Genomic DNA, 22671 nt, shown 5'->3' with positions numbered 1-22671 from the left:
GCCACAGTTACTTGCCACGTGCCACCAGATGTAGATTGCCACAGTCACTTACCACATGCCACCAGATGCAGATTACCACAGTCACTTTCCACCAGATGCAGATTGCCACAGTCACTTGCCACATGCCACCAGATGCAGATTACCACAGTCACTTTCCACATGCCACCAGATGCAGATTACCACAGTCACTTTCCACATGCCACCAGATGCAGATTGCCAGAGTCACTTTCCACATGCCACCAGATGCAGATTGCCACAGTCACTTTCCACATGCCACCAGATGCAGATTGCCACAGTCACTTGCCACATGCCACCAGATGCAGATTGCCACAGTCACTTGCCACATGCCACCAGATGCAGATTGCCACAGTCACTTGCCACATGCCACCAGATGCAGATTGCCACAGTTACTTGCCACATGCCACCAGATGTAGATTGCCACAGTCACTTACCACATGCCACCAGATGCAGATTACCACAGTCACTTTCCACCAGATGCAGATTGCCACAGTCACTTGCCACATGCCACCAGATGCAGATTACCACAGTCACTTTCCACATGCCACCAGATGCAGATTGCCACAGTCACTTGCCACATGCCACCAGATGCAGATTACCACAGTCACTTTCCACATGCCACCAGATGCAGATTGCCGCCAGATGCAGATTGCCACAGTCACTTGCCACATGCCACCAGATGCAGATTGCCACAGTCACTTGCCACATGCCACCAGATGCAGATTGCCACAGTTACTTGCCACATGCCACCAGATGTAGATTGCCACAGTCACTTACCACATGCCACCAGATGCAGATTACCACAGTCACTTTCCACCAGATGCAGATTGCCACAGTCACTTGCCACATGCCACCAGATGCAGATTACCACAGTCACTTTCCACATGCCACCAGATGCAGATTGCCACAGTCACTTGCCACATGCCACCAGATGCAGATTACCACAGTCACTTTCCACATGCCACCAGATGCAGATTGCCGCCAGATGCAGATTGCCACAGTCACTTGCCACATGCCACCAGATGTAGATTGCCACAGTTACTTGCCACATGCAGGGCGGGCAGTGGGAGATGATGTCATCTCTCTGCTCGCCTGCTTCACCCCTAACAGTGTAGCGGCGGAGCTGTGTGGGCGGAAGTGTGGCGGGGCTGAAGTGCGGCGGGGCTGTGTGGGCGGAAGTGCGGCGAACTCTCTGCTCGCCCGCTGCCGCCGTACCTCAGATAGCGCAGACTTTGCGGTCCGGGGGTTGGAGACCCCTGTTATAGAGGACACAGGACACAATTGTTTTCTATGTGCCCTTGCATTGAGCCTCCCTTGAAATATGCAATGGACATGCTGTGAATGAGCCCTTAAAGTGGATGTAAACCCGATTCATGAAATTTGAGCTGGGCACATATATCTGTAGTGTTTTCTTATCTCTCTTCAAATCACTAAGTCCAGTGGCTTTCTCCTGCTCGGTTCTTCTGTTATCAGCCTGATAACTCCTGATAAGTTTTCCGACATCTGAGATAAAAACAGCCAAATTAGAAGAGTGCTAAACTATTCAATGAACAGCTCTGAAAGTCTCTACCTATGAGGAGAGGGGGGTTTGCCTTTTCTCCAATCAGCTGTTTTTGCTGTATGCCCAGGCTTCACTGCAGTGCTGAACAGGAAGAGAAAATCTCCTAACAGAATCTGAACTTTCTAAAGAATATATAAAGCTGAAGACAGCAGATATACATGTAAAACTTATGTAAGGAGATTTTGTTCAGCTCTGTGTATCTTCTGAGGCTGTTAACTTCACTGGGTATATGTGAGGGTTTACATCCACTTTAAAGTGGTTGTAAACACATTTAAAAAATAAATGAAACCTGCAAGACAAAGGCATAATGAGCTAGTATGCATCGCATACTACCACATAATGAAATACTTACCTTAGATCAAAGCTGCTGCAGTGGTCCCCGTACACCGCTGTGACCGGCGACATGTCTCCCGGGGTTATTTCCAGGTTCGTGGTGTCCGGCGCTGTGATTGGCCTGAGCCGCGATGACGTCACTCCCGCGCATGCAAACGGGAGCCACCGGTTACGGCACAAGCCCGTTAGAAATGGCACGATTGAGCTGTTTCTTCAGTGAGCATGCGCCGATGACGTATATGGTAAATATCTCCTAAACCGTGCAGGTTTAGGAGATATTTTCAGTACAGTATCTACTTATTATAGGCTTTCCTGTAGGTACAAGTGTTGTACAATCACTTTAATGATTACAGAGCATCAAAACTTTGTGACTTGATTTTTATAGAGTTCACTTTAATAAGCTGCCTGCTGCAGATCATGTACTCCACCATAGAAATTAGAGGCACTTTGTGGGGCGGTTGTGTTCTCTGAGTCAGGTTGCAGTACGGTGTGGACTCGGTGCTCTGACATTACACCTTTCCTGTAGAACTCGCTCTGCAATGCGCTCACTATCCGCATTCGCGGTCTTCCATTATCTGTCTTTCTGTGACTCTTTCCTCCCAGAATGACACAGTAGGAGCTTCAGGAGAGATTATGTGGCTCAGCCGTCCTGGATGACATCCCTGGCCAGTTTATTCTGTAGTCAATAGTGCTGTTTATTTCCAGTATCACCCGCTGCATTGTGTTACCTACCCATCAGCCTTCCCGCGGCTCCGTCCCACTCACGTCCCCCCACTGTTCCATTCTCTCCCACTCCTACACACTGCATACTGGCTTTGTAGAGAGCCGAGTCTGTTCCTTATTCCAGCCTCTTCACTTCCCCTTCTTTCAGCCCGGGTTTAATATTATTCAGTTGCTGTTGCATCTCATGATATGCCTGTACTGCTATATACAGTGCCTTGGAAAAAGTATTCATACCCCTTGAAATTTTCCACATTTTGTCATGTTACAACCAAAAACGTAAATGCATTTTATGAGATAGACCAACACAAAGTGGCACATAATTGTAAATTAGACAGAAAATTATAAATGGGTTTAATTTTTTTTTACAAATATGTGAAAAGTGTGGGGTACATTTGTAATCACCCCCCCCCCCAGTCTATTCTTTGTAGAACCTCCTTTCACTGCAATTACAGCTGCAAGTCTTTTTGGGGATGTCTCTACCAGCTTTGCACATCTAGAGAGTGATATTTTTTACCATTCATCTTTGAAAAATATCTCAAGCTCTGTCAGGTTGGATGGAAAGTCTTGCCACAGATTCTCTATTGGATTTAGGTCTGGACTTTGACTGGGCCATTCTAACACATAAAAGCATATTCATCTAAACCAGGGGTCTCAAACTCAAATTACCTGAGGGCCACAAGACAAGTTTCCATATCCCATGGGGGGCCGCATGCAAACTTTCAAACTTCAAAAACAGTACTGGTGTCAGCGAACGCATTATTAACCCTGACCACTACACTGCACACTGACCACTACACTACACACTTACCACTCACCATCAGGGTACAGCACATCAGGGCACAGGGCACAGCACACATGAGTGCACAGCGCACATCAGGGTACAAAGCCCAGCACATTAGGGTACAAAGCCCAGCACATCAGGGTACATGGCACATCAGAGCACATAGGGGTACAGCACAACAGGCCACATCAGGGTGCACGGCACATTAGGGCAGGGCATATCAGGACAGGGCACATGGCACTAAGCAGGACATGGCACATCAGGGCACAGCACATCAGGACAGGGCACATGGCACATCAGGGTACAGGGCACATGAAACAGCACATCAGGGTACATGGGGCACATCAGGGTACATGGGGCACATCAGGGTACATGGGGCACATGGCACATCAGGGTACATGGGCCACATCAGGGTACATGGGGCACAATCAGGGCACATGGGGCATATCAGGGCACATACGAGCACACCAGGGCACATGGGGCACATGAGAGCATATCAGGGCACAATCAGGGAACATGGGGCACACAAGAGCACATCAGGGCCCAGCACATCAGGGTACAAAGCCCAGCACATCAGGGTACAGGGCACATCAGAGCACATAGGGGTACAGCACAACAGGCCACATCAGGGTGCACGGCACATTAGGGCAGGGCATATCAGGACAGGGCACATGGCACTAAGCAGGACATGGCACATCAGGGCACAGCACATCAGCACAGGGCACATGGCACATCAGGGTACAGGGCACATGAAACAGCACATCAGGGTACATGGGGCACATCAGGGTACATGGGGCACATGGCACATCAGGGTACATGGGCCACATCAGGGTACATGGGGCACAATCAGGGCACATGGGGCATATCAGGGCACATGGGGCACATACGAGCACACCAGGGCACATGTGGCACATGAGAGCATATCAGGGCACAATCAGGGAACATGGGGCACACGAGAGCACATCAGGGCACAGCACATCAGGACAGGGCACATGGCACATCAGGGTACAGGACATGGCACATCAGGGCACAGCACATCAGGGTACAGGGCACATCAGGGTACAGGGCACATGAAACAGCACATCAGGGTACAAAGCCCAGCACATCAGGGTACCCCATGTACCCTGATGTGCTGGGTTTTGTACCCTGATGTGCTGTTTCATGTGCCCTGTACCCTGATGTGCCCTGTACCCTGATGTGCCATGTGCCCTGATGTGCTGGGCTTTGTACCCTGATGTGCTGTTTCATGTGCCCTGTACCCTGATGTGCCATGTGCCCTGTCCTGATGTGCTGTGCCCCATGTGCTCTCATGTTCCCTGGTGTGCCCCATGTTCCCTGATTGTGCCCTGATGTGCCCCATGGCACATCAGGGTACATGGGCCACATCAGGGCACAATCAGAGCATATGGGGCATATCAGGGCACATACAAGCACACCAGGGCACAATCAGGGCACATCAGGGAACATGGGGCACATGAGAGCACATCAGGACAGGGCACATGGCACATCAGGGTACAGGGCACAGGGTACCCTGATGTACAGAGCCCATCACATCAGAGTACATGAGGCACATGAGGGTACATGGAGCACATGAGGGTACATGGGGCACAACCAGGGCACAATCAGGGCACATGGGAGCACATGAGGGCACAATCAGGGCACATGAGGGCACAATCAGGGCACATGGGGAGCACATCAGGGCACATGGGGAGCACATCAGGGCACATGGGGAGCACATCAGGGCACATGAGAGCACATCAGGGCACATGAGAGCACAATCAGGGCACATGAGAGCACAATCAGGGCACATGAAAGTACATCAGGGCACATGAGAGCACATTAGGGCACAATCAGGGCACATGAGAGCACACCAGGGCACAGGTCAGCATTTACTTGTTGTTTTCTTCAAAGGCAGAGTAGCGCAGGAAGCGTCTGCCATAAGTTCACTTGTCTCTCATGTCACACTGCTACTCCTCGGCAGCCCCCCCCTCTCTTCTCGTCCATCTCAGATGATGTCACAAGCAAATGGGGATGGACGAAAAGAGAGGAGGGGCCGCCGGGGAGTAGCAGTGTGACACGAGAGACAAGTGAACTTATGACAGACGCTTCCTGCGCTACTCTTCATGCACCTCGATCTACACTTCCGCGGCACCCGCCCTGCCTGCGGGCCATTTAAAACCGGGCCGGTACTTTGAGACCCCTGATCTAAACCATGCGATTGTCGGCCTGCACTCCCCCCCCCCCCCCACCAACATTGCTAATAATAAAGGAAAACACCGAACACAAGAAATTGGTATGAAAAGGCCGCAGTATATTTATTGGTTTACCAAAATAAAACAAATTTATTTTATTTTAAGCAGATTTCAATTCAAATCAAATACAATACAGATTCCACTTCATTGCCCAGTTATCAGAACTCGAACATGAATATATACAATGGAACCTTGGATTACAAGCATAATCCATTCGAGAATGCTTGTAATCCAAAGCACTCGCATATCAAAGCGAGTTTCCCCATAGAAGTCAATGGAAACGAAGATAATTTGTTCCGCTTTGACTTCTATGGCATGCAATACCGCATGTAGCCAGAGGTGGGGGGGGCGCCAGATAGCCTCGGAAATACTCAGGGACAGCTCGAATTAACTCGTAAACCCCTGGAAAGACTCGGGGACGGAGAGTTTCCGAATATTTGCGAGTGATTCCAAGTATTTTCGAACCGTTCCGAGTGTCACTGGTGCCCCCGCACCTCTGGCCTAATATGGAACTTCACACACCATTGGCTTGAATTCTGCTAGTTTTGCAAGACCACATTTGCAAACCGAGTCAGGATTTAAAAAAAAAAGTTGATCGTCTTTCAAAACGCTCGTAAACCAAGGTTCCACTGTGTATATAAACAACGCCCCCTCTGGATCCAGGGTGGCTAAAACCACATAAAGTACCGTGACGAGTGGGCAGGAGGGACCTCCTTTTGCTTGAAGGTCCAAAAAGGACCAGAACTGGATCCAGTTGCCTTAAAAACCTTTGGACCAGCATCCCATGTGTTCCCATTGGCTTTAATAGCCCACCTGGGATACCACTGAAATTCTTAAAGGGAATTGCACCCACTGCAAATTAATAGAGTGGGATAGCAGCCACATTCCCATGGAGGTGTGCCCCCCTTAACCTTCCATTGTAGCTCTGGCTGTATGTTTAGGGTCGTTGTCCTGCTGAAAGGTGAACCTCCGCCCCAGTCTCAAGTCTTTTGCAGACTCTAACAGGTTTTCTTCTTAGATTGCCCTGTACTTGGCTCCATTCAACTTCACCATCAACTCTGACCAGCTTCCCTACCCCTGCTAAGGAAAAGCATCCCCACAACATAATGCTTCCACCACCATGTTTCACGGTGGGGATGGTGTGTTCAGGGTGATGTGCAGTGTTAGTTTTCCGCCACACATAGTGTTTTACTTTTAGGCCAAAAAGTAACATTTTGGTCTCAACTGACCAGAGCACGTGTTTTCTGTGTCCCCCACATGGCTTTTAGCGAACTCAGAGGAGAAGGAAAACACCCCCTACAAGCTTTAACCAGACACTGACAGAAGTCACAAGACTGCTATATACTGCTGATGAGAAAAGGTATTTAGCAATTTATATTTACTAAAATAATTGCATTTCCATGTTCTGTGGGAGACCAGATATTGTGAATGCAGGGTCCTGAGTTTAGTAACACTTTAACAACTTAAAGACCAGCGGCCGCAGTTGTACCGTGGTAGGTTGGCTCTCCTGGATGAATCGCTGTCATTGTACGCCGGCCACCCGTGATCACTCCTGAGAGAGACAGAACGGGGGATCTGTCAGTGTAAACCGACAGATCCCCATTCTGTCAGGGGAGGAGAGACAGATCTGCTGTTTTTAGTTATCAGGAACAGCGAACTGTCTCCTCCTCCAGTCACTACACCCCTCCCCCCCCACAGTTAGAAACACCTCCCTAGGGCCCCCTAGTGTTAACTCTTTCCCTGACAGTGACATTTATACTAAAATCAGTGGCTTTTTTTATAGCACTGATCGCTGTATAAATGTCAATGTTCCAAATAAAGTTTGCGATCTGTCCGCCGCAATGTCGCAGTAAAAATCGCTGATCACCGCTATTACTAGTAAAAGAAAAGTTAATAATAAAAATGCCATAAATAAATCCCTTATTTTGTAGACGCTATAACTTTTGCGCAAACCAATCAATATACGCTTATTTTTATTGATTTAAAGTGGTGGTTCACCCTAAAAAACAAGTTTCTACCATGAAATCCAGCATACTAGCGTGAGCTACAGTATGCCTTTTTATTTTATTTTTTGTGCGCCGTACTCACAGTTTAATCCCGTAGTTAAGTTTCAGACTCCCCGCTGGGAATGGGCGTTCCTATGCAGAGGGGAACATGATTGACGGCCGGCTATGGTGCGTCACGCTTCCCGAAAATAGCCGGAGTAGGACTCGGCTCTTCACAGCGCTATACGGCGCCTGCGCACAGACTAGGAGCTGACTGCGCAGGCGCCGTGAAGAGCCAAGTCCTATTTCGGCTATTTTCGGGAAACGTGACGTGCCATAGCCGGCCGTCAATCATGTTCCCCTCTGCATAGAAACTTAACTACGGGATTAAACTGTGAGTACGGTGCAAAAAAATAAAATAAAGGCATACTGTAGCTCGCGCTAGTATGCTGGATGGCATAGTAGAATTTTTTTTTTTTTAGGGTGAACCCCCGCTTTAAAAGACCCCCAATGTCTCCCCTGTAATCTAATGAATGTAATGCAATGTCCTGAGCATTGGGCGATAGAAATTGTGCATCCCTGCAACAGTGAATGGGCCCAGGTGCCAGGATGCAATTTCAAGTCGCCATTGGCGATCTGGTTCCTGGGGTTTGTCGAGCCCTGTCATTAACACTGTACATATTGATAATGAGTGTTTAACCGCATAAACCACGGTGCATTCATTTTCAAATGGCACCCCAATGCAATAGGCTAGCTGTGAGAAGAAACGAGGCACCCCTTCTCCTTCTATTGTATTCCGACTATGCAGCTAGATGGCTGTTTTGAAAGATGGTGATTTTCTCCATGAAATGGCCCTCCTGCCTGGAACATTTTAGTCCCTCTCCCCCTGCATTCCTCATGAGATGCTTGTGTCTGGCAATTGCTTAGAGATGAAGAAAAGTGGTGTGTGTCAAGGCAGCCGTCTCCTTGCTAGCTGCGTTGTTGGGTGGAGGGATGAGGGGTGCCCTTTCCAACCTCACAGCTAGCTTTAGACCGCACATAGGAAGATGCTACAAATTCTACGCGTACCCAGGGCCGATCCTAGGGTCACAGGCACCTGGGTGCAGAAATATTGCTGGCGCCCCCACATGGGCGTGATCATCTTACTAACCCCTCCCCTTTACAAATGTTTCTATAGCTATGACTCAAACACAGAGATGCTCCCCTAAGAAGTCTTCATTAGTGCCCCCCATCAGAGCCCCCCCCAGCAGGTGGCCCCCATCAGAGCCCCCCCCAGAAGTTGTACCCCATCAGAGCCCCCCACATCAGGTGTCCCCATAGATCAGTACCTGTCCAATAGATCCCTGTAACTCAGGCGCGTTGGGAGCAGAAGCACATTACAGGGGGCGGGGCATACGTGGCATCTTTGGTTACTAGGAGGGTGGCACCCGGAGAGCATTTCTGTGAGTGCACGGGATGATTGGCAGCAGCTCCGGCCACCCAGAAGCCTCTCATCACACTGTCTATGGGAGAAGAAGCGACACACGCAGAGGGGGCGGGGCAGACAGGAGACTGCTCCACGCACACCGGACAGAATTAATTAGTGGAGCCTAGTACCGGAGCGTGTTCCGGTACTAGGTTCCGCTGCGGTACCCAACCCAGATTCCGGGGACAGCGGAAGGTATGTGCTCTTGTCAGTTGCCAGTGGAGAGAGCAAGCTGGATGGGGAACCCCAGGACCTGCTACATGCGCTCCGCCTCTGGACACAGACAAGGAGGAGGGAGGGGAGCACTTTGGAGCTGCGGCGCCTGGGTGTGGAGCACCCTGCGCACTCTGCCTAGAATCGGCCCTGCACGTACCTTATCCCCTGGAAAACAGAACACATAATAAACATATGAAAGTGTGACTTCTGTGTGTTAAAAAAAACAATTGGTTTATTTTTAAGACCCCTTTCAGACGTGTGGACCCTATGTCCTTATTTTCATCCATCCGTTGCGGATGAAAACAGGACATACATTGGTCCCTATGTGATTGCGGGTGTCAGCGGATGACCATCCGCTGACACCCGTAATCACCCGCCTCCACAAAGCTCCGCAAAATCGGACGGAAGAAAATCCTATTTTTCTTCCGTCTGGCGAATCGGATCGGGTGAACACGGTTATACGGTCCGTGTTCATCCGATCCCCCCATAGTGGAGAGCGGAGAAAAGACAGGGCGGTCCCTGCACAGTGTGCGGGGACCGCCTTGTCAGCCGACGGCTCAGCCGGGATTTTACGGAGGATCCCCGCTGAGCTTGACGGACACACGGAGGCGGATCATTACTGATCCGCCCCGTGTGAAGGGGCCCTTATTCTTTGTTGCATCTTTGTGCTAACAGATTTTATTCCATCAATGACTGCCTGGTAACTCTCAGGGCGGGTTTCCTGATGGCGACAACAGTAAGCCATGCCTGCACAATATGCATTGAATAAGCTAATTGTTGTCTTTGTGGGGAATTCTGTGTGATTGGGTGACAATGAAGGAGCGCTATTGGGAGATTATGTCATCTAATATATAAATCTATTTTTTCCAGGTCCATCCCTAACACTATGAAACAGGAGCGGCTGTCTGCATGGGAGTACAACATATACCTCCTCCTCTCACTGGGGATTCATTTCTATTTATTCTATGAGGTCTACTTGTCTTCCAGAGGTAACGCAATATTTGTTTTATAGTAACTTCACCTTTCTTCATATCATTCTGTGATAAATGATGACTACTTTGAATCTCACGATACAAAATTATTAGAATTTTGGCCTAACTTTTAAACCTTTTCTACTATTCTGGATGCAGGGCCGATGCTACCACTAGGCAAACTAGGCAGCTGCCTAGGGTGCCCGGCCACTGGTGCAGGCAGCCGCCGCTCCGTTTGCACATAGGGAGTTACTTACTAAAGGCAAATCCACTTTGCACTGCAAGTGAACTTGGAAGTGCAGTCGCTGTACATCTGAGGGGGACATGCAAGGAAAATAAAAAACAGCATTTTAGCTTGCACATGATTGGATAATAAAATCACCAGAGCTTCCCCTCATTTCAGAGCTTCCCCTCATTTCAGAGCTTCCCCTCAGATCTACAGCGACTACACTTCCAAGTGCACTTGCAGTGCAGAGTGGATTTACCTTTAGTAAATCAACCCCATAGTGTCAGATGCGCAGCGGCGGCGGAGGACTGTGTCTGAAACCTGACTCCTGAATAAATGGAAGCAAGCAAACATTCATTCATTGATGGGCGCTGGTTAGGCTGCATTTGATGGGCGCTGGTGTGGCTGCATTTGATGGGCGCTGGTGTGGCTGCATTTGATGGGCGCTGGTGTGGCTGCATTTGATGGGCGCTGGTGTGGCTGCATTTGATGGGCGCTGGTGTGGCTGCATTTGATGGGCGCTGGTGTGGCTGCATTTGATGGGCGCTGGTGAGGCTGCATTGATGGGCGCTGGTGAGGCTGCATTTGATGGGCGCTGGTGAGGCTGCATTTGATGGGCGCTGGTGAGGCTGCATTTGATGGGCGCTGGTGAGGCTGCATTTGATGGGCGCTGGTGAGGCTGCATTTGATGGGCGCTGGTGAGGCTGCATTGATGGACGCTGGTAGGCTGCATTGATGGGCACGGGTGAGGCTGCATTGATGGGCACCTCTTTAAAAAGGTGGGGTATATATGGGCAGGGCATAGGGGTGGAGCCAATGTGGGGGGAGGGGGGCAGCAAAATTAGGTTTCGCCTAGGGTGTCAAAAATCCTTCCACCAGCCCTGTCTGGATGGCATCTTAAAAACAAAAAAACAAAGTAAAAGGAGGCTTCCAGTAAACCTGTCATACGCCTGAGAAATGCAGACCTAACATACGATAATAATGGATCTGAATATTTTAACCACTATTTTCCGGAACATTTTCACTCTTAATGACCAGGCCATTTTTTGCGATACAGCACTACGTTACTTTAACTGACAATTGCGCGGTCGTACGACGTTGTACCCAAATTGGTTTAATTTTTTTTTCCACAAATAGAGCTTTTTTTTTCGTGGTTTTTGATTACCTCTGCGTTTTTTTTTTTTTTTGTGCTATTTTTTATTTCCTGCTATAAAACATTTCCAATAAGAAAATGTAAAAAATAAAATTTCTTCAAAAGTTTAGGCCAATATGTATTCTTCTACATATTTTTGGTAAAACAAATCCCAATAAGTATATATTGATTGGTTTGCGCGAACGTTATAGCCTCTAAAAACTATGGGATGTAGTTATGGAATTTTTTTTTTCTTATACTAGTGTAGCACTACCCCCGGAGGAGCTGCTGGTTTGTTTTGGGTGGCACATTTACCTTGTGGCTCTTCCGAATTCTTAGGGGTGAATGGTGCATATAGCAAAAGTAAAGGAATGTCCGCAACAGGTGCTCTTTGCTGTGCTCTTTATGACCCAGCCGGGTAAAAACAAATAAACTTGTGGTGAGGAAAGTAGAGTTGAAGAAGAAAGGAGAATAGCAAATTCAGGCGTATCAATAGGGAAACAGTCCTGCTCCCAAGCGTAACACTTCTCTGCGCCACTACTGCTTGAGTGGGAATAGCGTACCTGGACAGGCCTGTCTCACTGACCTGGCAGCCAGAGTATCGCTCAAACCTTTGCAGGATAAAGTCTCTTCCACAGACCCTCTCTAATTACAATTACAAAGGCAATCCTCCTTAGGTGAATAACACCTGGATCTCCTTCTTAACGTCGCCCAGGTACCGATTGACAGGTGATCAATCCTTCAGTGTCCGGCTACCTTGATCTATCTCCGGTGGTTTGCCGAAATCCTTTTGGACCGCCAGCCTCTCATTGTCGCTCCTCAGACTCCCCACCGAACAGCTATACTGCTTGGGATCCTCAGAGGTGGGAACCCAGTCGATCACTGGGTCCCCATTGCTGCTCAAATGTTCCGGACCAACATGGTCCAGGAACACCGCGTGGCACGCACGCCCGGGCCAGGTAGGCCATAACGCCGGGGCGCCGTTATGTGGTCACCCTAAAGGTGGGTGCCACAATGGACGAAGAAGAACCAATGGCATCTGCCCCATAAATACCCTCCCCCAGCATGCAAAGCGAGGCTCAACCCTCCTGATTGGCTGCTGGGGAAGAGCACCCAAACCTTGACTCCACTGCTGCCATCTACTGCACTGGGGTGGGAAGAACACCCCAGCACAACAGAATGAGCCCACAGCACAGGCAAGCTGAGACAGAGACCCAATTTAAACACATTAACCAGATCAGAGTTTAACTAACACTCTGAGCTCCCTTCTAATTTTAAATAGCACCGGTACTTAAAAGCAACCAGGCGCTACACTAGTAATGGCGGCAATCGACTTATAGTGGGACTGCGATATTGCACGTGACTATCGGACACCTAACTGACACTGTGCGGGAACCAGTGACACTAAAACAGCGATCAGTGCTAAATGCACAGTACTATTGAGACTGGATAGAAAGGGGCTAAACATCTAGAGCAATCAAAGGGTTAACTGTATGCGCTGCTTTTACTAAGAAAAGAGAGGGAACACAATATCCACCCCCCCCCCGTCCCCCGTCAGAACGGAACTCCGTTCTTGATCTCTGTCTCAATCGTCAGGTGGCAGCAGACATCGAGTGCCCGGCACACGATTATCTTCCTCCCTGCAGGATCAAGTGTATATATATATATATATATATATATATATATATATATATATATATATATATATATATATATTAATTATGTGATGCGGCGCAGAGCTGCTGCCATTTAGCAGTAAAACTGGCATAGGGCAGTCAGCAAGTGGTTGTAAACCCATATAAAAAAAAAACCTGCAAGACAATTGTAGTACTATTGTACCCCTACCTATTCACCTAAAAAAAAAATGTCAGAAATAAAAAGCGCAAACAGGTTTTTGACAAATTAATTTATTAAAGCGGCTTCGGTGTCTCTTCTGCTTTCCGATTTCTTCCCCCTCAGGTGAATATCTTTATCCTCCGGTTCTTCTCCCTCCGCTGATGTCGTCTTCTGCTGCCGGGTCACCTCTCTCCACTGTCTTCTCCCTCTGTTCTCCCTCCGATCTTCACCCAATACTCGCTCTCGCAGTAATGCTAAGGTGACCGTGTGCCATTACTTATATAGTCATGGAGCATAGCCACCCGGGGACGTCATTCAGAGGCCCTACCCCCTTGTGACATCTCCACCCCATCATGCCCCGGGCAGTGACGTCACGAGGGGGCGGGGTCTCTGAATGATAGACGTCACCACCCTGTTTTTTTGATGTGGGGGTTCCCCTTAAAATCCCTACCAGACCAAAGGGTCTGATATGGTCTTGGAGGGGGAACCCTACGCCGTTTTTAAATTATTTTTTTTTACTTGGCATCGGGCTCCCCACTAAGATCCTCGGAGCACAAGTCGCATGCCAAAGACGTATCAGTTAAGACGATGATCTGATTTTGATCCGACTTCAGTGATATTCAATGGCTTGAAGTAGGATGAAAGTCGGACCAAAGTAGTGCAGGAACTTTTTTCAAAGTCATACCGACTTGTGTCGGACCAGTTAAGACGGCTGTCATAGGGAACCATTGATTTGTACACATCATGCGACATCTGCTCCCAATGTCGGGAACGTTTGTTGTACCAGTGTAAACCCGGCCTGAATGCGGGTTTGAAATTTCAAACCGGCATTTCAGTCCGACTTCTGGGGCGATATGGGAGACATCTGTGCGGGTTCATGCACAGATGTCTATTGAAATCGCCCCCGTAGTCGCCAAAAGTAGTGCAGGAACTACTTTTAGGAATCGGTGCGGGGCCGCAAAGTCGGCGTTGCACTGATTAGGACGGTGCCGTTACCTGCAATAGGTTTCGATTTGGCATGCGATTTGACATGTCAAATTGGCCCGAAGTGAGCGGGGGGCTAAAACCTGGAAGCTGATTGGTTACACCAGATTCTGAGTGCACAAGGTTTAGTAAATCTCCCCCACAGTATATGCACACATTTATTATAGGGATATTTATTGGAGCCCCCAACCTATTTTTTTTCTGTTTGGTTGTAGTGTATAACTGCTTTTTTTTTTTTTTCTGTTTTTGATGAAAATGGATTAGAGTGCCTGTCAGATTTGTATTGCTGTCTGTACCCCTATTAGGGAGATTCACCCTCTATTTATCTTGGTGATTGCTTTCAGAATGTAAGCAAGGACAAATCCAAAACTGCATTGTCATCAGAACTGCAACACATTGGAAAACTTCCTGGTGACATTTTCCTCACTTTTGGAGAGATTTCATCACACGTCCTGTTGTGACTACAGGATAGGAATGAGAGAGTTATCTCCCCAGTGGGACACAGATGACAATTTTCATATTGATTATACTAAATGTGTGCTGCTTTTTAGCGTAGTTCCTGTTATTTATTAAAAGTATTAAGTAATAATTTGTTTTGGTTACAGAACATGACGATGAACTTGAACAGGAAGTTGGCTTAGAGACTTATTTTTGGGGCCTAAAAAAGGTAATTTTCTTCATAAGACAACTTGCCAAGGAGGTGTATAGTAGTATTATTAATTTTTTTCCAATACGTTATTTAAAGTGGAGGTTCACCCTATAAAACATTTCTAACACTACATCCAGCACCGTGCTGCATATAAAATGACACTGACCTTTATTTATTTTTTGCCGTAGATATCGTTTACCCGTGGAATTCACCGCGGCTTCCGGGTAGGGAATCCCGCGGGAGTGGGCGTTCCTATTGTCATGCCAATTGATTGACATGCTAAACGACGGCGCACACAGCGCGTCACGACTTCCCGAAAGAAGCTCGGGTCGGCTCGGCTCTATTCGGCGCCGGTGCGCAGGCGCCGAATAGAGCCGAGCCGAGCCGACCCGAGCTTCCTTCGGGAAGTCGTGACGCGCTGTGTGCGCCGTCGTTTAGCATGTCAATCAATTGGCATGACAATAGGAACGCCCACTCCCGCGGGATTCCCTACCCGGAAGCCGCTGTGAATCCCACGGGTAAACGATATCTACAGCAAAAAAAAAATAAAGGTCAGTGTCATTTTATATGCAGCACGATGCTGGATGTAGTGTTAGAATTTTTTTATAGGGTGAACCTCCAATTTAAAGATCACACATGGTAAATACAGAAAGCACAGCATTGGTATTTCTGGAATGAAACATTTCCATGAATAAGTGAGGTGTATATCTTTGGCTCCTGATAAGTATAATGATCGCTCTGTTTTGCCCTGTGCTGGAAACTCTGCTACAATTAGTATGTATGATTCTGGATACGTACTGCCCTCTATTGATGCTTACTGGTGGCTTCACATACAGAATAAGCGCATCCCTACATACACAGTAATAGAAGTAGTCAGGGCTTTTTTTCTCAGAGAATAGGTGCAGGAACCCCTTGCCTCCGCCCCCTACACACCCCCAATCATTGTCCCTTGGTTCCACCCCCTACCCACCTCCCAGTACCGGGCCCTTTTAGAGAATACAGAACCAAATTTTATTTTTTGGTGCTTTTGTATAGTATTTGTTAATGGTAACAAGAAAAGCAATAAAATAAATCCTCTACAGCCAGCAAAAATAAGACCCCACCCCAGCAATATAAATCCCCCCAGCAATAATAGATACCCCCAGCAACCTTAGACGCACCCCAGCAACATTGTACCCACCCCAGCAACAATAATTCCCCCCAGCAACAATAAGGCCTCGTACAGACGACCCAACATGTCCGATGAAAACGGTCCGCGGACCGTTTTCATCGGACATGTCCGCTGGGATCATTTGGTCTGATGGCTGTACACACCATCAGACCAAATTCCGCGCGGACAGAATACGCGGTGACGACGGCGACGTGCGCGAACCCGAAAGTTCAATGCTTCCACACATGCGTCGAATCACTTCGACGCGATGCGCGGGTTCTCGGGCCAGCGGACATGTCCGATGCGTCGTACTGACCATCGGACATGTCCGGCAGACAGGCTTCCAGCGGACATGTTTCTTAGCATGCTAAGTTGTCCGGGAAGCGGGGATGGCGCTCACGTGCACGTACACGTGAGGACGCGCGCTCGTAGGTGGGGGGGGCGAAGAGCTTGGAGCCTGTGGGGGGATGAGGCTGGACTGCGCTTAGCGAGGGAGAGGAGCTGACAGCCCCCGTCTGCCCGCCGCACGCTGCACGCGCCTGTAGATCAGCTGGATCGGCACCTGTTTGCCCGCCGCGCGCCGTGCATCGCGTCCGGGGATCGGCTGGATCAGCGTGGGGGCAGCCGCAGTCTACCCGTTCGTATAGCGGATGCCACGTCAGGACGAATGACGGCGTTAGAAGGACGCAGCAGGTGAGCGGCGAGCGGTGGAGACGGACGGAGGGGGAAAAGGAAAAGAGGAGAATACTGTTGGAGGCTAAATATCCCCAGGAAAAGTGGTAGAAACAAGCTGACCCACCACCACCAGAATCAAGGTCGGATCTTTCACTGTTATTTGTGGTTTATATCTATCCCTGCCCTAACAAACACTGGATGAGGAGGTAAAGAAAGGGACACTTAAGGGAGTAAGGATTAAATGTCTATATGGTCAATGCGGTAAAAAAACAATGTTCCATAGCTGCTATGTAATATACTAAGAGAAGTAATATTTTCATATAAAGTCTCTGGTGTACATGGTAAGCTTCAATTAAATAATCTGTCATTCAATCAAGAGAGACTGTATTAGCTAAGGGACACTACAAAAATCGGACTAAGGGGACTACACTGTTGGTTTCAGAGGGAAACCCCCCAAATGCATATGGAAGTACCCCCTATGACATAGAGAAGGAGACTCAAAAGAAGCTGGCCAAATACAGGAACACCTCAGACATCCCCCCAGTTCTGGCGGTTACATATTATGCTTGACCTGACCGGGCCCCATAGCAACTGAAGAGCCGTAAATTGAAAGGGAAGGGGGAAAGTGGACTGCGCGGCAGGAAGTTTCAAACCTGACCGGACTATAGGAAGAGACGGCATATTACCGCATATTTCCGCATATATCTAAAGCTATCCTATTAGGCAATAGGGTTGGACCTTGCTGCGCAGTTCCTTACTCCCACAGAAGCATTTTTTGGGAAGAGGAACTTGTGGAAGTTGGGTAGAAGAAACCCCAAGAGGGCCACGGTAAAACCGTAGCTGGAGGTATTGCCCTAGGTCTGAAAGTGGCACGACACGAAGGGGAAAGCGATACGGATGTAAAAGACTTGTCTGCTCCCCTTTTTCCTGTGGTATCCCCGTCTTTTGTGATATCTCTCCTCTTCTCGTGTACAACCAGCCTTATAACCCTGAACGAGGAGATCCCCTATGTGATATAACGACCCCCCTCCACAGGGTACACATAGGAATCTGCAGAAATCGGTCAATTATAGGACAAGAGCCCAAATAGCCAGAGGACCCCCCTAACTTCCCAGAGCTGAGGTAGACAAACATAGATACAACAACGTCTGGGACTGCACCCCCTGGAATAGAAGGGCTCTCTTATTGGGCGTGACCCCTTTCATATCAGTACCTAGAGTACTTAGAATATATATATTTTTTTTTCCTTATTGTTCCTCTTCTAGTCTTTTTTATCCCCATAGCTGCTGCGGAGCGTCTGGAAAATATTGAAAATTAGGAAGTCTATTAGAAGGGAACAGGAACTCCACCTAGTATACCCCCCCTCGCCATTGGGAAGGAAGGGGGGACTTGGCGGAGAATCGAGAGAAGAGAGGAGGTAGTAGAAGGTCAAACTGGGGAAGAGAATCAGGAAGAGGGAGAATAATATGAGTAGAATGACGAGTAGGTCTACAAGGGGGGGACCCCCGACAACTCCGAGTAATATCTCAAGCTCCATTAGACCTTTTATGACCAAAGGTGTAAGCCCACAAACACAAGGAGCTCAGGGAGGAACAAAACAACAACAACCTAACAAAGACCAAAAGTCTGTCAAAAAGAAACCCCAGGGAGGCAACACCAGCGAAACATCAATAGAGTCAAGAGAAGATATTAACGCAGAGCATGGGCCCGAAGGCAATGGGATCAAGGGACACCGATCAGACATGCAGCCCCTCTTAAACGAAGAAATCGCAGATATGCTGCGAAGGATGGAAACAGCGATTAAGGAGGAAATTAAAGGGGAAATACAGAACTTACGCACAGACCTAGGACACTTTATGTCCAGAATTGAAACAATAGAAGAACGAGCAGAGGCGGTAGAACAAGAAGTAAGAGTAACAAAGGACCAAATTGACCAGATACAACGACAACAGAGACTTATCCTCTATAAAATAGAGGACCAAGAAAATAGAAACCGCAGACAAAACCTGAGGATAAGGTCAATCCCAGAGGAAAGGGGAGAAGATCTCAGGAAAATAATGCGGAAGATATTTAATCCCCTCCTGGAAAAATCCATAGAAGATCCCATCAGGATCGAAAGGGTCCATAGAGTGGGGAACCCACAAAGAGCTAGCTCAGAGCGAACAAGAGATGTCATAATTAGGTTCCGACTCTATGAGGACAAGGAAATAGTGTGGAAGAAATTGAGGGGCAAACCCCCGATAGTCCTGGATGGGATAGAGCTACAGATATTCTCGGATCTTTCGGCTGAGACCCTGGCAAGGCGACGAGCACTGAAACCACTTTTAAAGCAGATGATAGATCTAAATATTAGATATACTTGGGGACACCCGGCATGTCTAATTGGCACAAAAGACGGAAGATCGGCAACACTTAGATTTCCAGAGGAACTAGAAGAATTCTGTAAAAAATTGGATATCCAGATGCCCGACCTACCAGGATGGGAATAGAGGAACGGGAGATGGGAGAGGAGAAGGAAGAGTTAATCTATAATGACCTACTCCCCAGAAAAGTTGTCTTTGGGACTTCTCTTTTTTATCTTTTTCTCTCCCCTTTTTCTTTCTTTTTCTTCTTCTTGTCAGGTTCCATGTGGTGACCGGTGAGTTGGGGGATCAGCCCATCCCCCCTCCCCCCCGCTCTATGAGTAGAGCGGAGGAGAGGCAACCCCAGGACCCCACCTAGAGGATGCTGGACCTGACATTGAGGATGGTTCAGAGGCCAAAAATTGGCCAAAGGGGGAGGGAGGGGGGAGGGGGGGGGAGTGGGGAGGAGGGGGGAGGGAACAGGGGAAGGGAGGGGGGAGGGAGGGAGGGAAAAGGAAAGGACCTATCTCACCAAGATAATCAGAAAAAAAGGGAAGATCAAAGATGCCACAAATCAAATGTATATCTTATAATGTGAAAGGTCTCAATAGCCCAACCAAGAGACATAAGGTACTCAAGGAATTGAAGGGATATAAAGCAGACATCTCCTTTCTACAGGAAACTCATATCACCCAAGGATCGAATATTAGATTATACGCCCCAGATCTCCCCACGTGGTACTATGGAGATACTATCTCCAAAAGAGCTAGAGGAATAGCAATTGGAATCTCAAAAAGGGTACGATTTGAGCTAGCCGACAGACTGACAGACCCAGAGGGGAGATTCCTCTTTTTGAGAGGAAAATTGGAAGGATTAGAATGCACTCTGGTAAATGTCTATGCCCCAAATGTATTACCGATAAAATTTCTCCTGGGAATACTAGGGAAACTGACAGATTTCAGGAGGGGAAGAGTAATCATAGGAGGAGACCTTAACCTATGCATAAACCCAAAAATAGATAAAACATCTCAGACATCGAACGTCCGGGACGTACAGTTGAGAAAACTCAGGGACGCCTTATTTAGGAGTCAACTGATCGACGCCTGGAGAGTCTTTAACCCGGACCAACGAGACTACACATTTTACTCCCCGGTCCATGGGACTTACTCAAGGATCGACCATATACTGGTCGATCACAGGACCTTAGATATTGTGGTCGAGACAAAAATAGAAACTATGACGATTTCTGACCATGCACCAGTTAGTATTATAATAGATATCTCAGGTAATATAAGGCCTAAACAAAATTGGAGGTTAGACGAACATTTATTGATAGAGGAGACCAGTCTAACAAGGGTAAAAAAAGAGCCGGAAGAGTATTTTAGGTTAAACGAGATGGAGGAAGTTTCGGTGGCAACACTGTGGGATGCCCACAAGGCTGTGATAAGAGGAACTTTGATTTCGGAAGGAGCAAGGAAAAAAAAAGAAAAAAATAGGAAAAAGGAAGAGTTAATAGAAGAAATCTTCCTCTTAGAACAGGAACATAAAAAAATAGGGAAGCAACGAGATTTATACTCGAAACTGGTCAACAAACAAAATGAATTAAAAGATATCATGGATCAAGAAACCCGAAAGGAATTTAAATTAATCGCTAGGGAAAGATACACGTGGGGGAATAAAACGAATAAACACCTAGCAAGAATGGTGCAGAAAAAGAAATCAAAAAATTATATAGATAAAATCAAAAATGAAAAAGGAGAGATGATGCAAACAACAAAGGAAATTGCGGAGACTTTTAGGCTATACTACGAGAGACTTTACTCAGTAGAACAAAAGAATGGGCAGGAGGGAGAAAAAATAAATAAAACTGTAAAATTCCTAAGGGAAGCTGGGCTTCCTAAAATAAATAGGAGCGAGGCATTAGTCATGGACAGACCAATATCAGAAAAAGAGATCAATCTTGCACTAACCGATACAGCAAAAAGATGGGCACATTGCAACACTACAAGAATTAAAAGAAAAAAAAGATTGTTTTTTGGAAATTGATGAATGGAGATACCATCAGCTGGCCCACTTTATACAAAGACTACCGCACCCGCTGAGATCAGGGGAGCAGCTATCCGAATTGGAAAAAATATGCATATCGGAAAAGGTCAAGGGAACTATCTCAAAATTATATAAGATTTTGCTAAAGGTGGACGAGCAGATGGTTCCTCCTTTCATCAAAAAATGGGAGAGGGAACTTGGATCAAAGCGAGACAGGGCCACAATCGAAAAAATACTGACACTGGCCCATTCCTCGGCAATAGATAGCCGTACAGCTGAGATGAGCTACAAATGTTTGACTGGATGGTACATGACCCCGGACAAACTATCTAAATTTAACGAAGGACAAACGGGAGAGTGCTGGAGGGGATGTGGGTCCCCAGGTACCATGGCTCATCTGTGGTGGAAATGCCCTAAGGTCGAGGAGTTCTGGAAAAAAATACTGGGATGTATAGAAGAGATTACAAAAGAAAAAATTAAGTTGGATCCTTGGGTGGTATTGTTCCATGGGGGAGAGGAAAAAATCAAAAAATATAAGAAAACATTAGTCCCACACCTATTAAATGCCGCCAAAAGGATAATACCGAGAAGATGGCAGGAGATAGACTGCCCCCATATCTGGGAATGGATAGACTCCGTGGAAGAGACTTATAGAATGGAAGAACTGAGAGAAGAAGTGGAAGGAAATAGTATAGTTCAAGATAAGAAGTGGGACAACTGGAGGGGTTTTAAGAGATCCTGGAGTTATGCAGAAAAACTTAGGGCTGAGACCTAAAGATAAATTAACAACAGAGATGAAGGCATCAGGACGCACTTCGGATTGTTTATGGTGAGATGGGGGGAGGGTGGGGTGGGAGAGGGGGGGAAAGGAGGAATTGGGATAAGGCAAAGGAACGGAAAAATTGTCTTCTTTTTGTGAGACTTTAATTAAGTAAAAAAATGAAGGAGTAAATACCTTAAAATATAACAAAAAAAAAAAAAGGAAACATATATATATACATTTACACATCTCGAAAAGATAAAAGCAATGTAAGAAAAATAACTACACTAATGATGTGAAACCTGAGTAGAGACGCAAAGGGCTGGCAAACGGAACATGAGCGTATAAACGCATACTCTATGAGGTTGAAGTCTGAAGTGAAAAAAAAAAAAAAAAAGATACAGTTGTCCGCTGGAAACCTGTCCGGTCGGCCGGAAAATTGTCCGGTCGGCCCTACACACGACCGAACATGTCTGCTGAAACTGGTCCGACTGACCAGTTTCAGCGGACATGTTCGGTCGTGTGTACGAGGCCTTATAGATACCCCCAGCAATAATAGACCCACC

The 22671-nt window shown here is 47.4% G+C and overlaps 1 protein-coding gene across 1 annotated transcript in view; it reads left to right on the top strand.

Moving 5' to 3' along the window:
- HHAT (hedgehog acyltransferase) overlaps positions 1 to 22671 on the top strand; it is a 375962-nt gene that overhangs the window by 11519 nt on the left and 341772 nt on the right. The window contains exons 2-3 of the mRNA XM_040351495.1: positions 10205 to 10323; positions 15089 to 15150. Coding sequence (XP_040207429.1) covers positions 10221 to 10323; positions 15089 to 15150 — 165 coding nt within the window. The 5' untranslated portion in view covers positions 10205 to 10220. The remainder of the gene's footprint in view (positions 1 to 10204; positions 10324 to 15088; positions 15151 to 22671) is intronic.

Source organism: Rana temporaria, chromosome 4 (assembly GCF_905171775.1).
Source record: "Rana temporaria chromosome 4, aRanTem1.1, whole genome shotgun sequence".
Lineage (NCBI taxonomy): Eukaryota > Metazoa > Chordata > Amphibia > Anura > Ranidae > Rana > Rana temporaria.
This window is presented reverse-complemented; position numbering and strand designations above follow the sequence as displayed.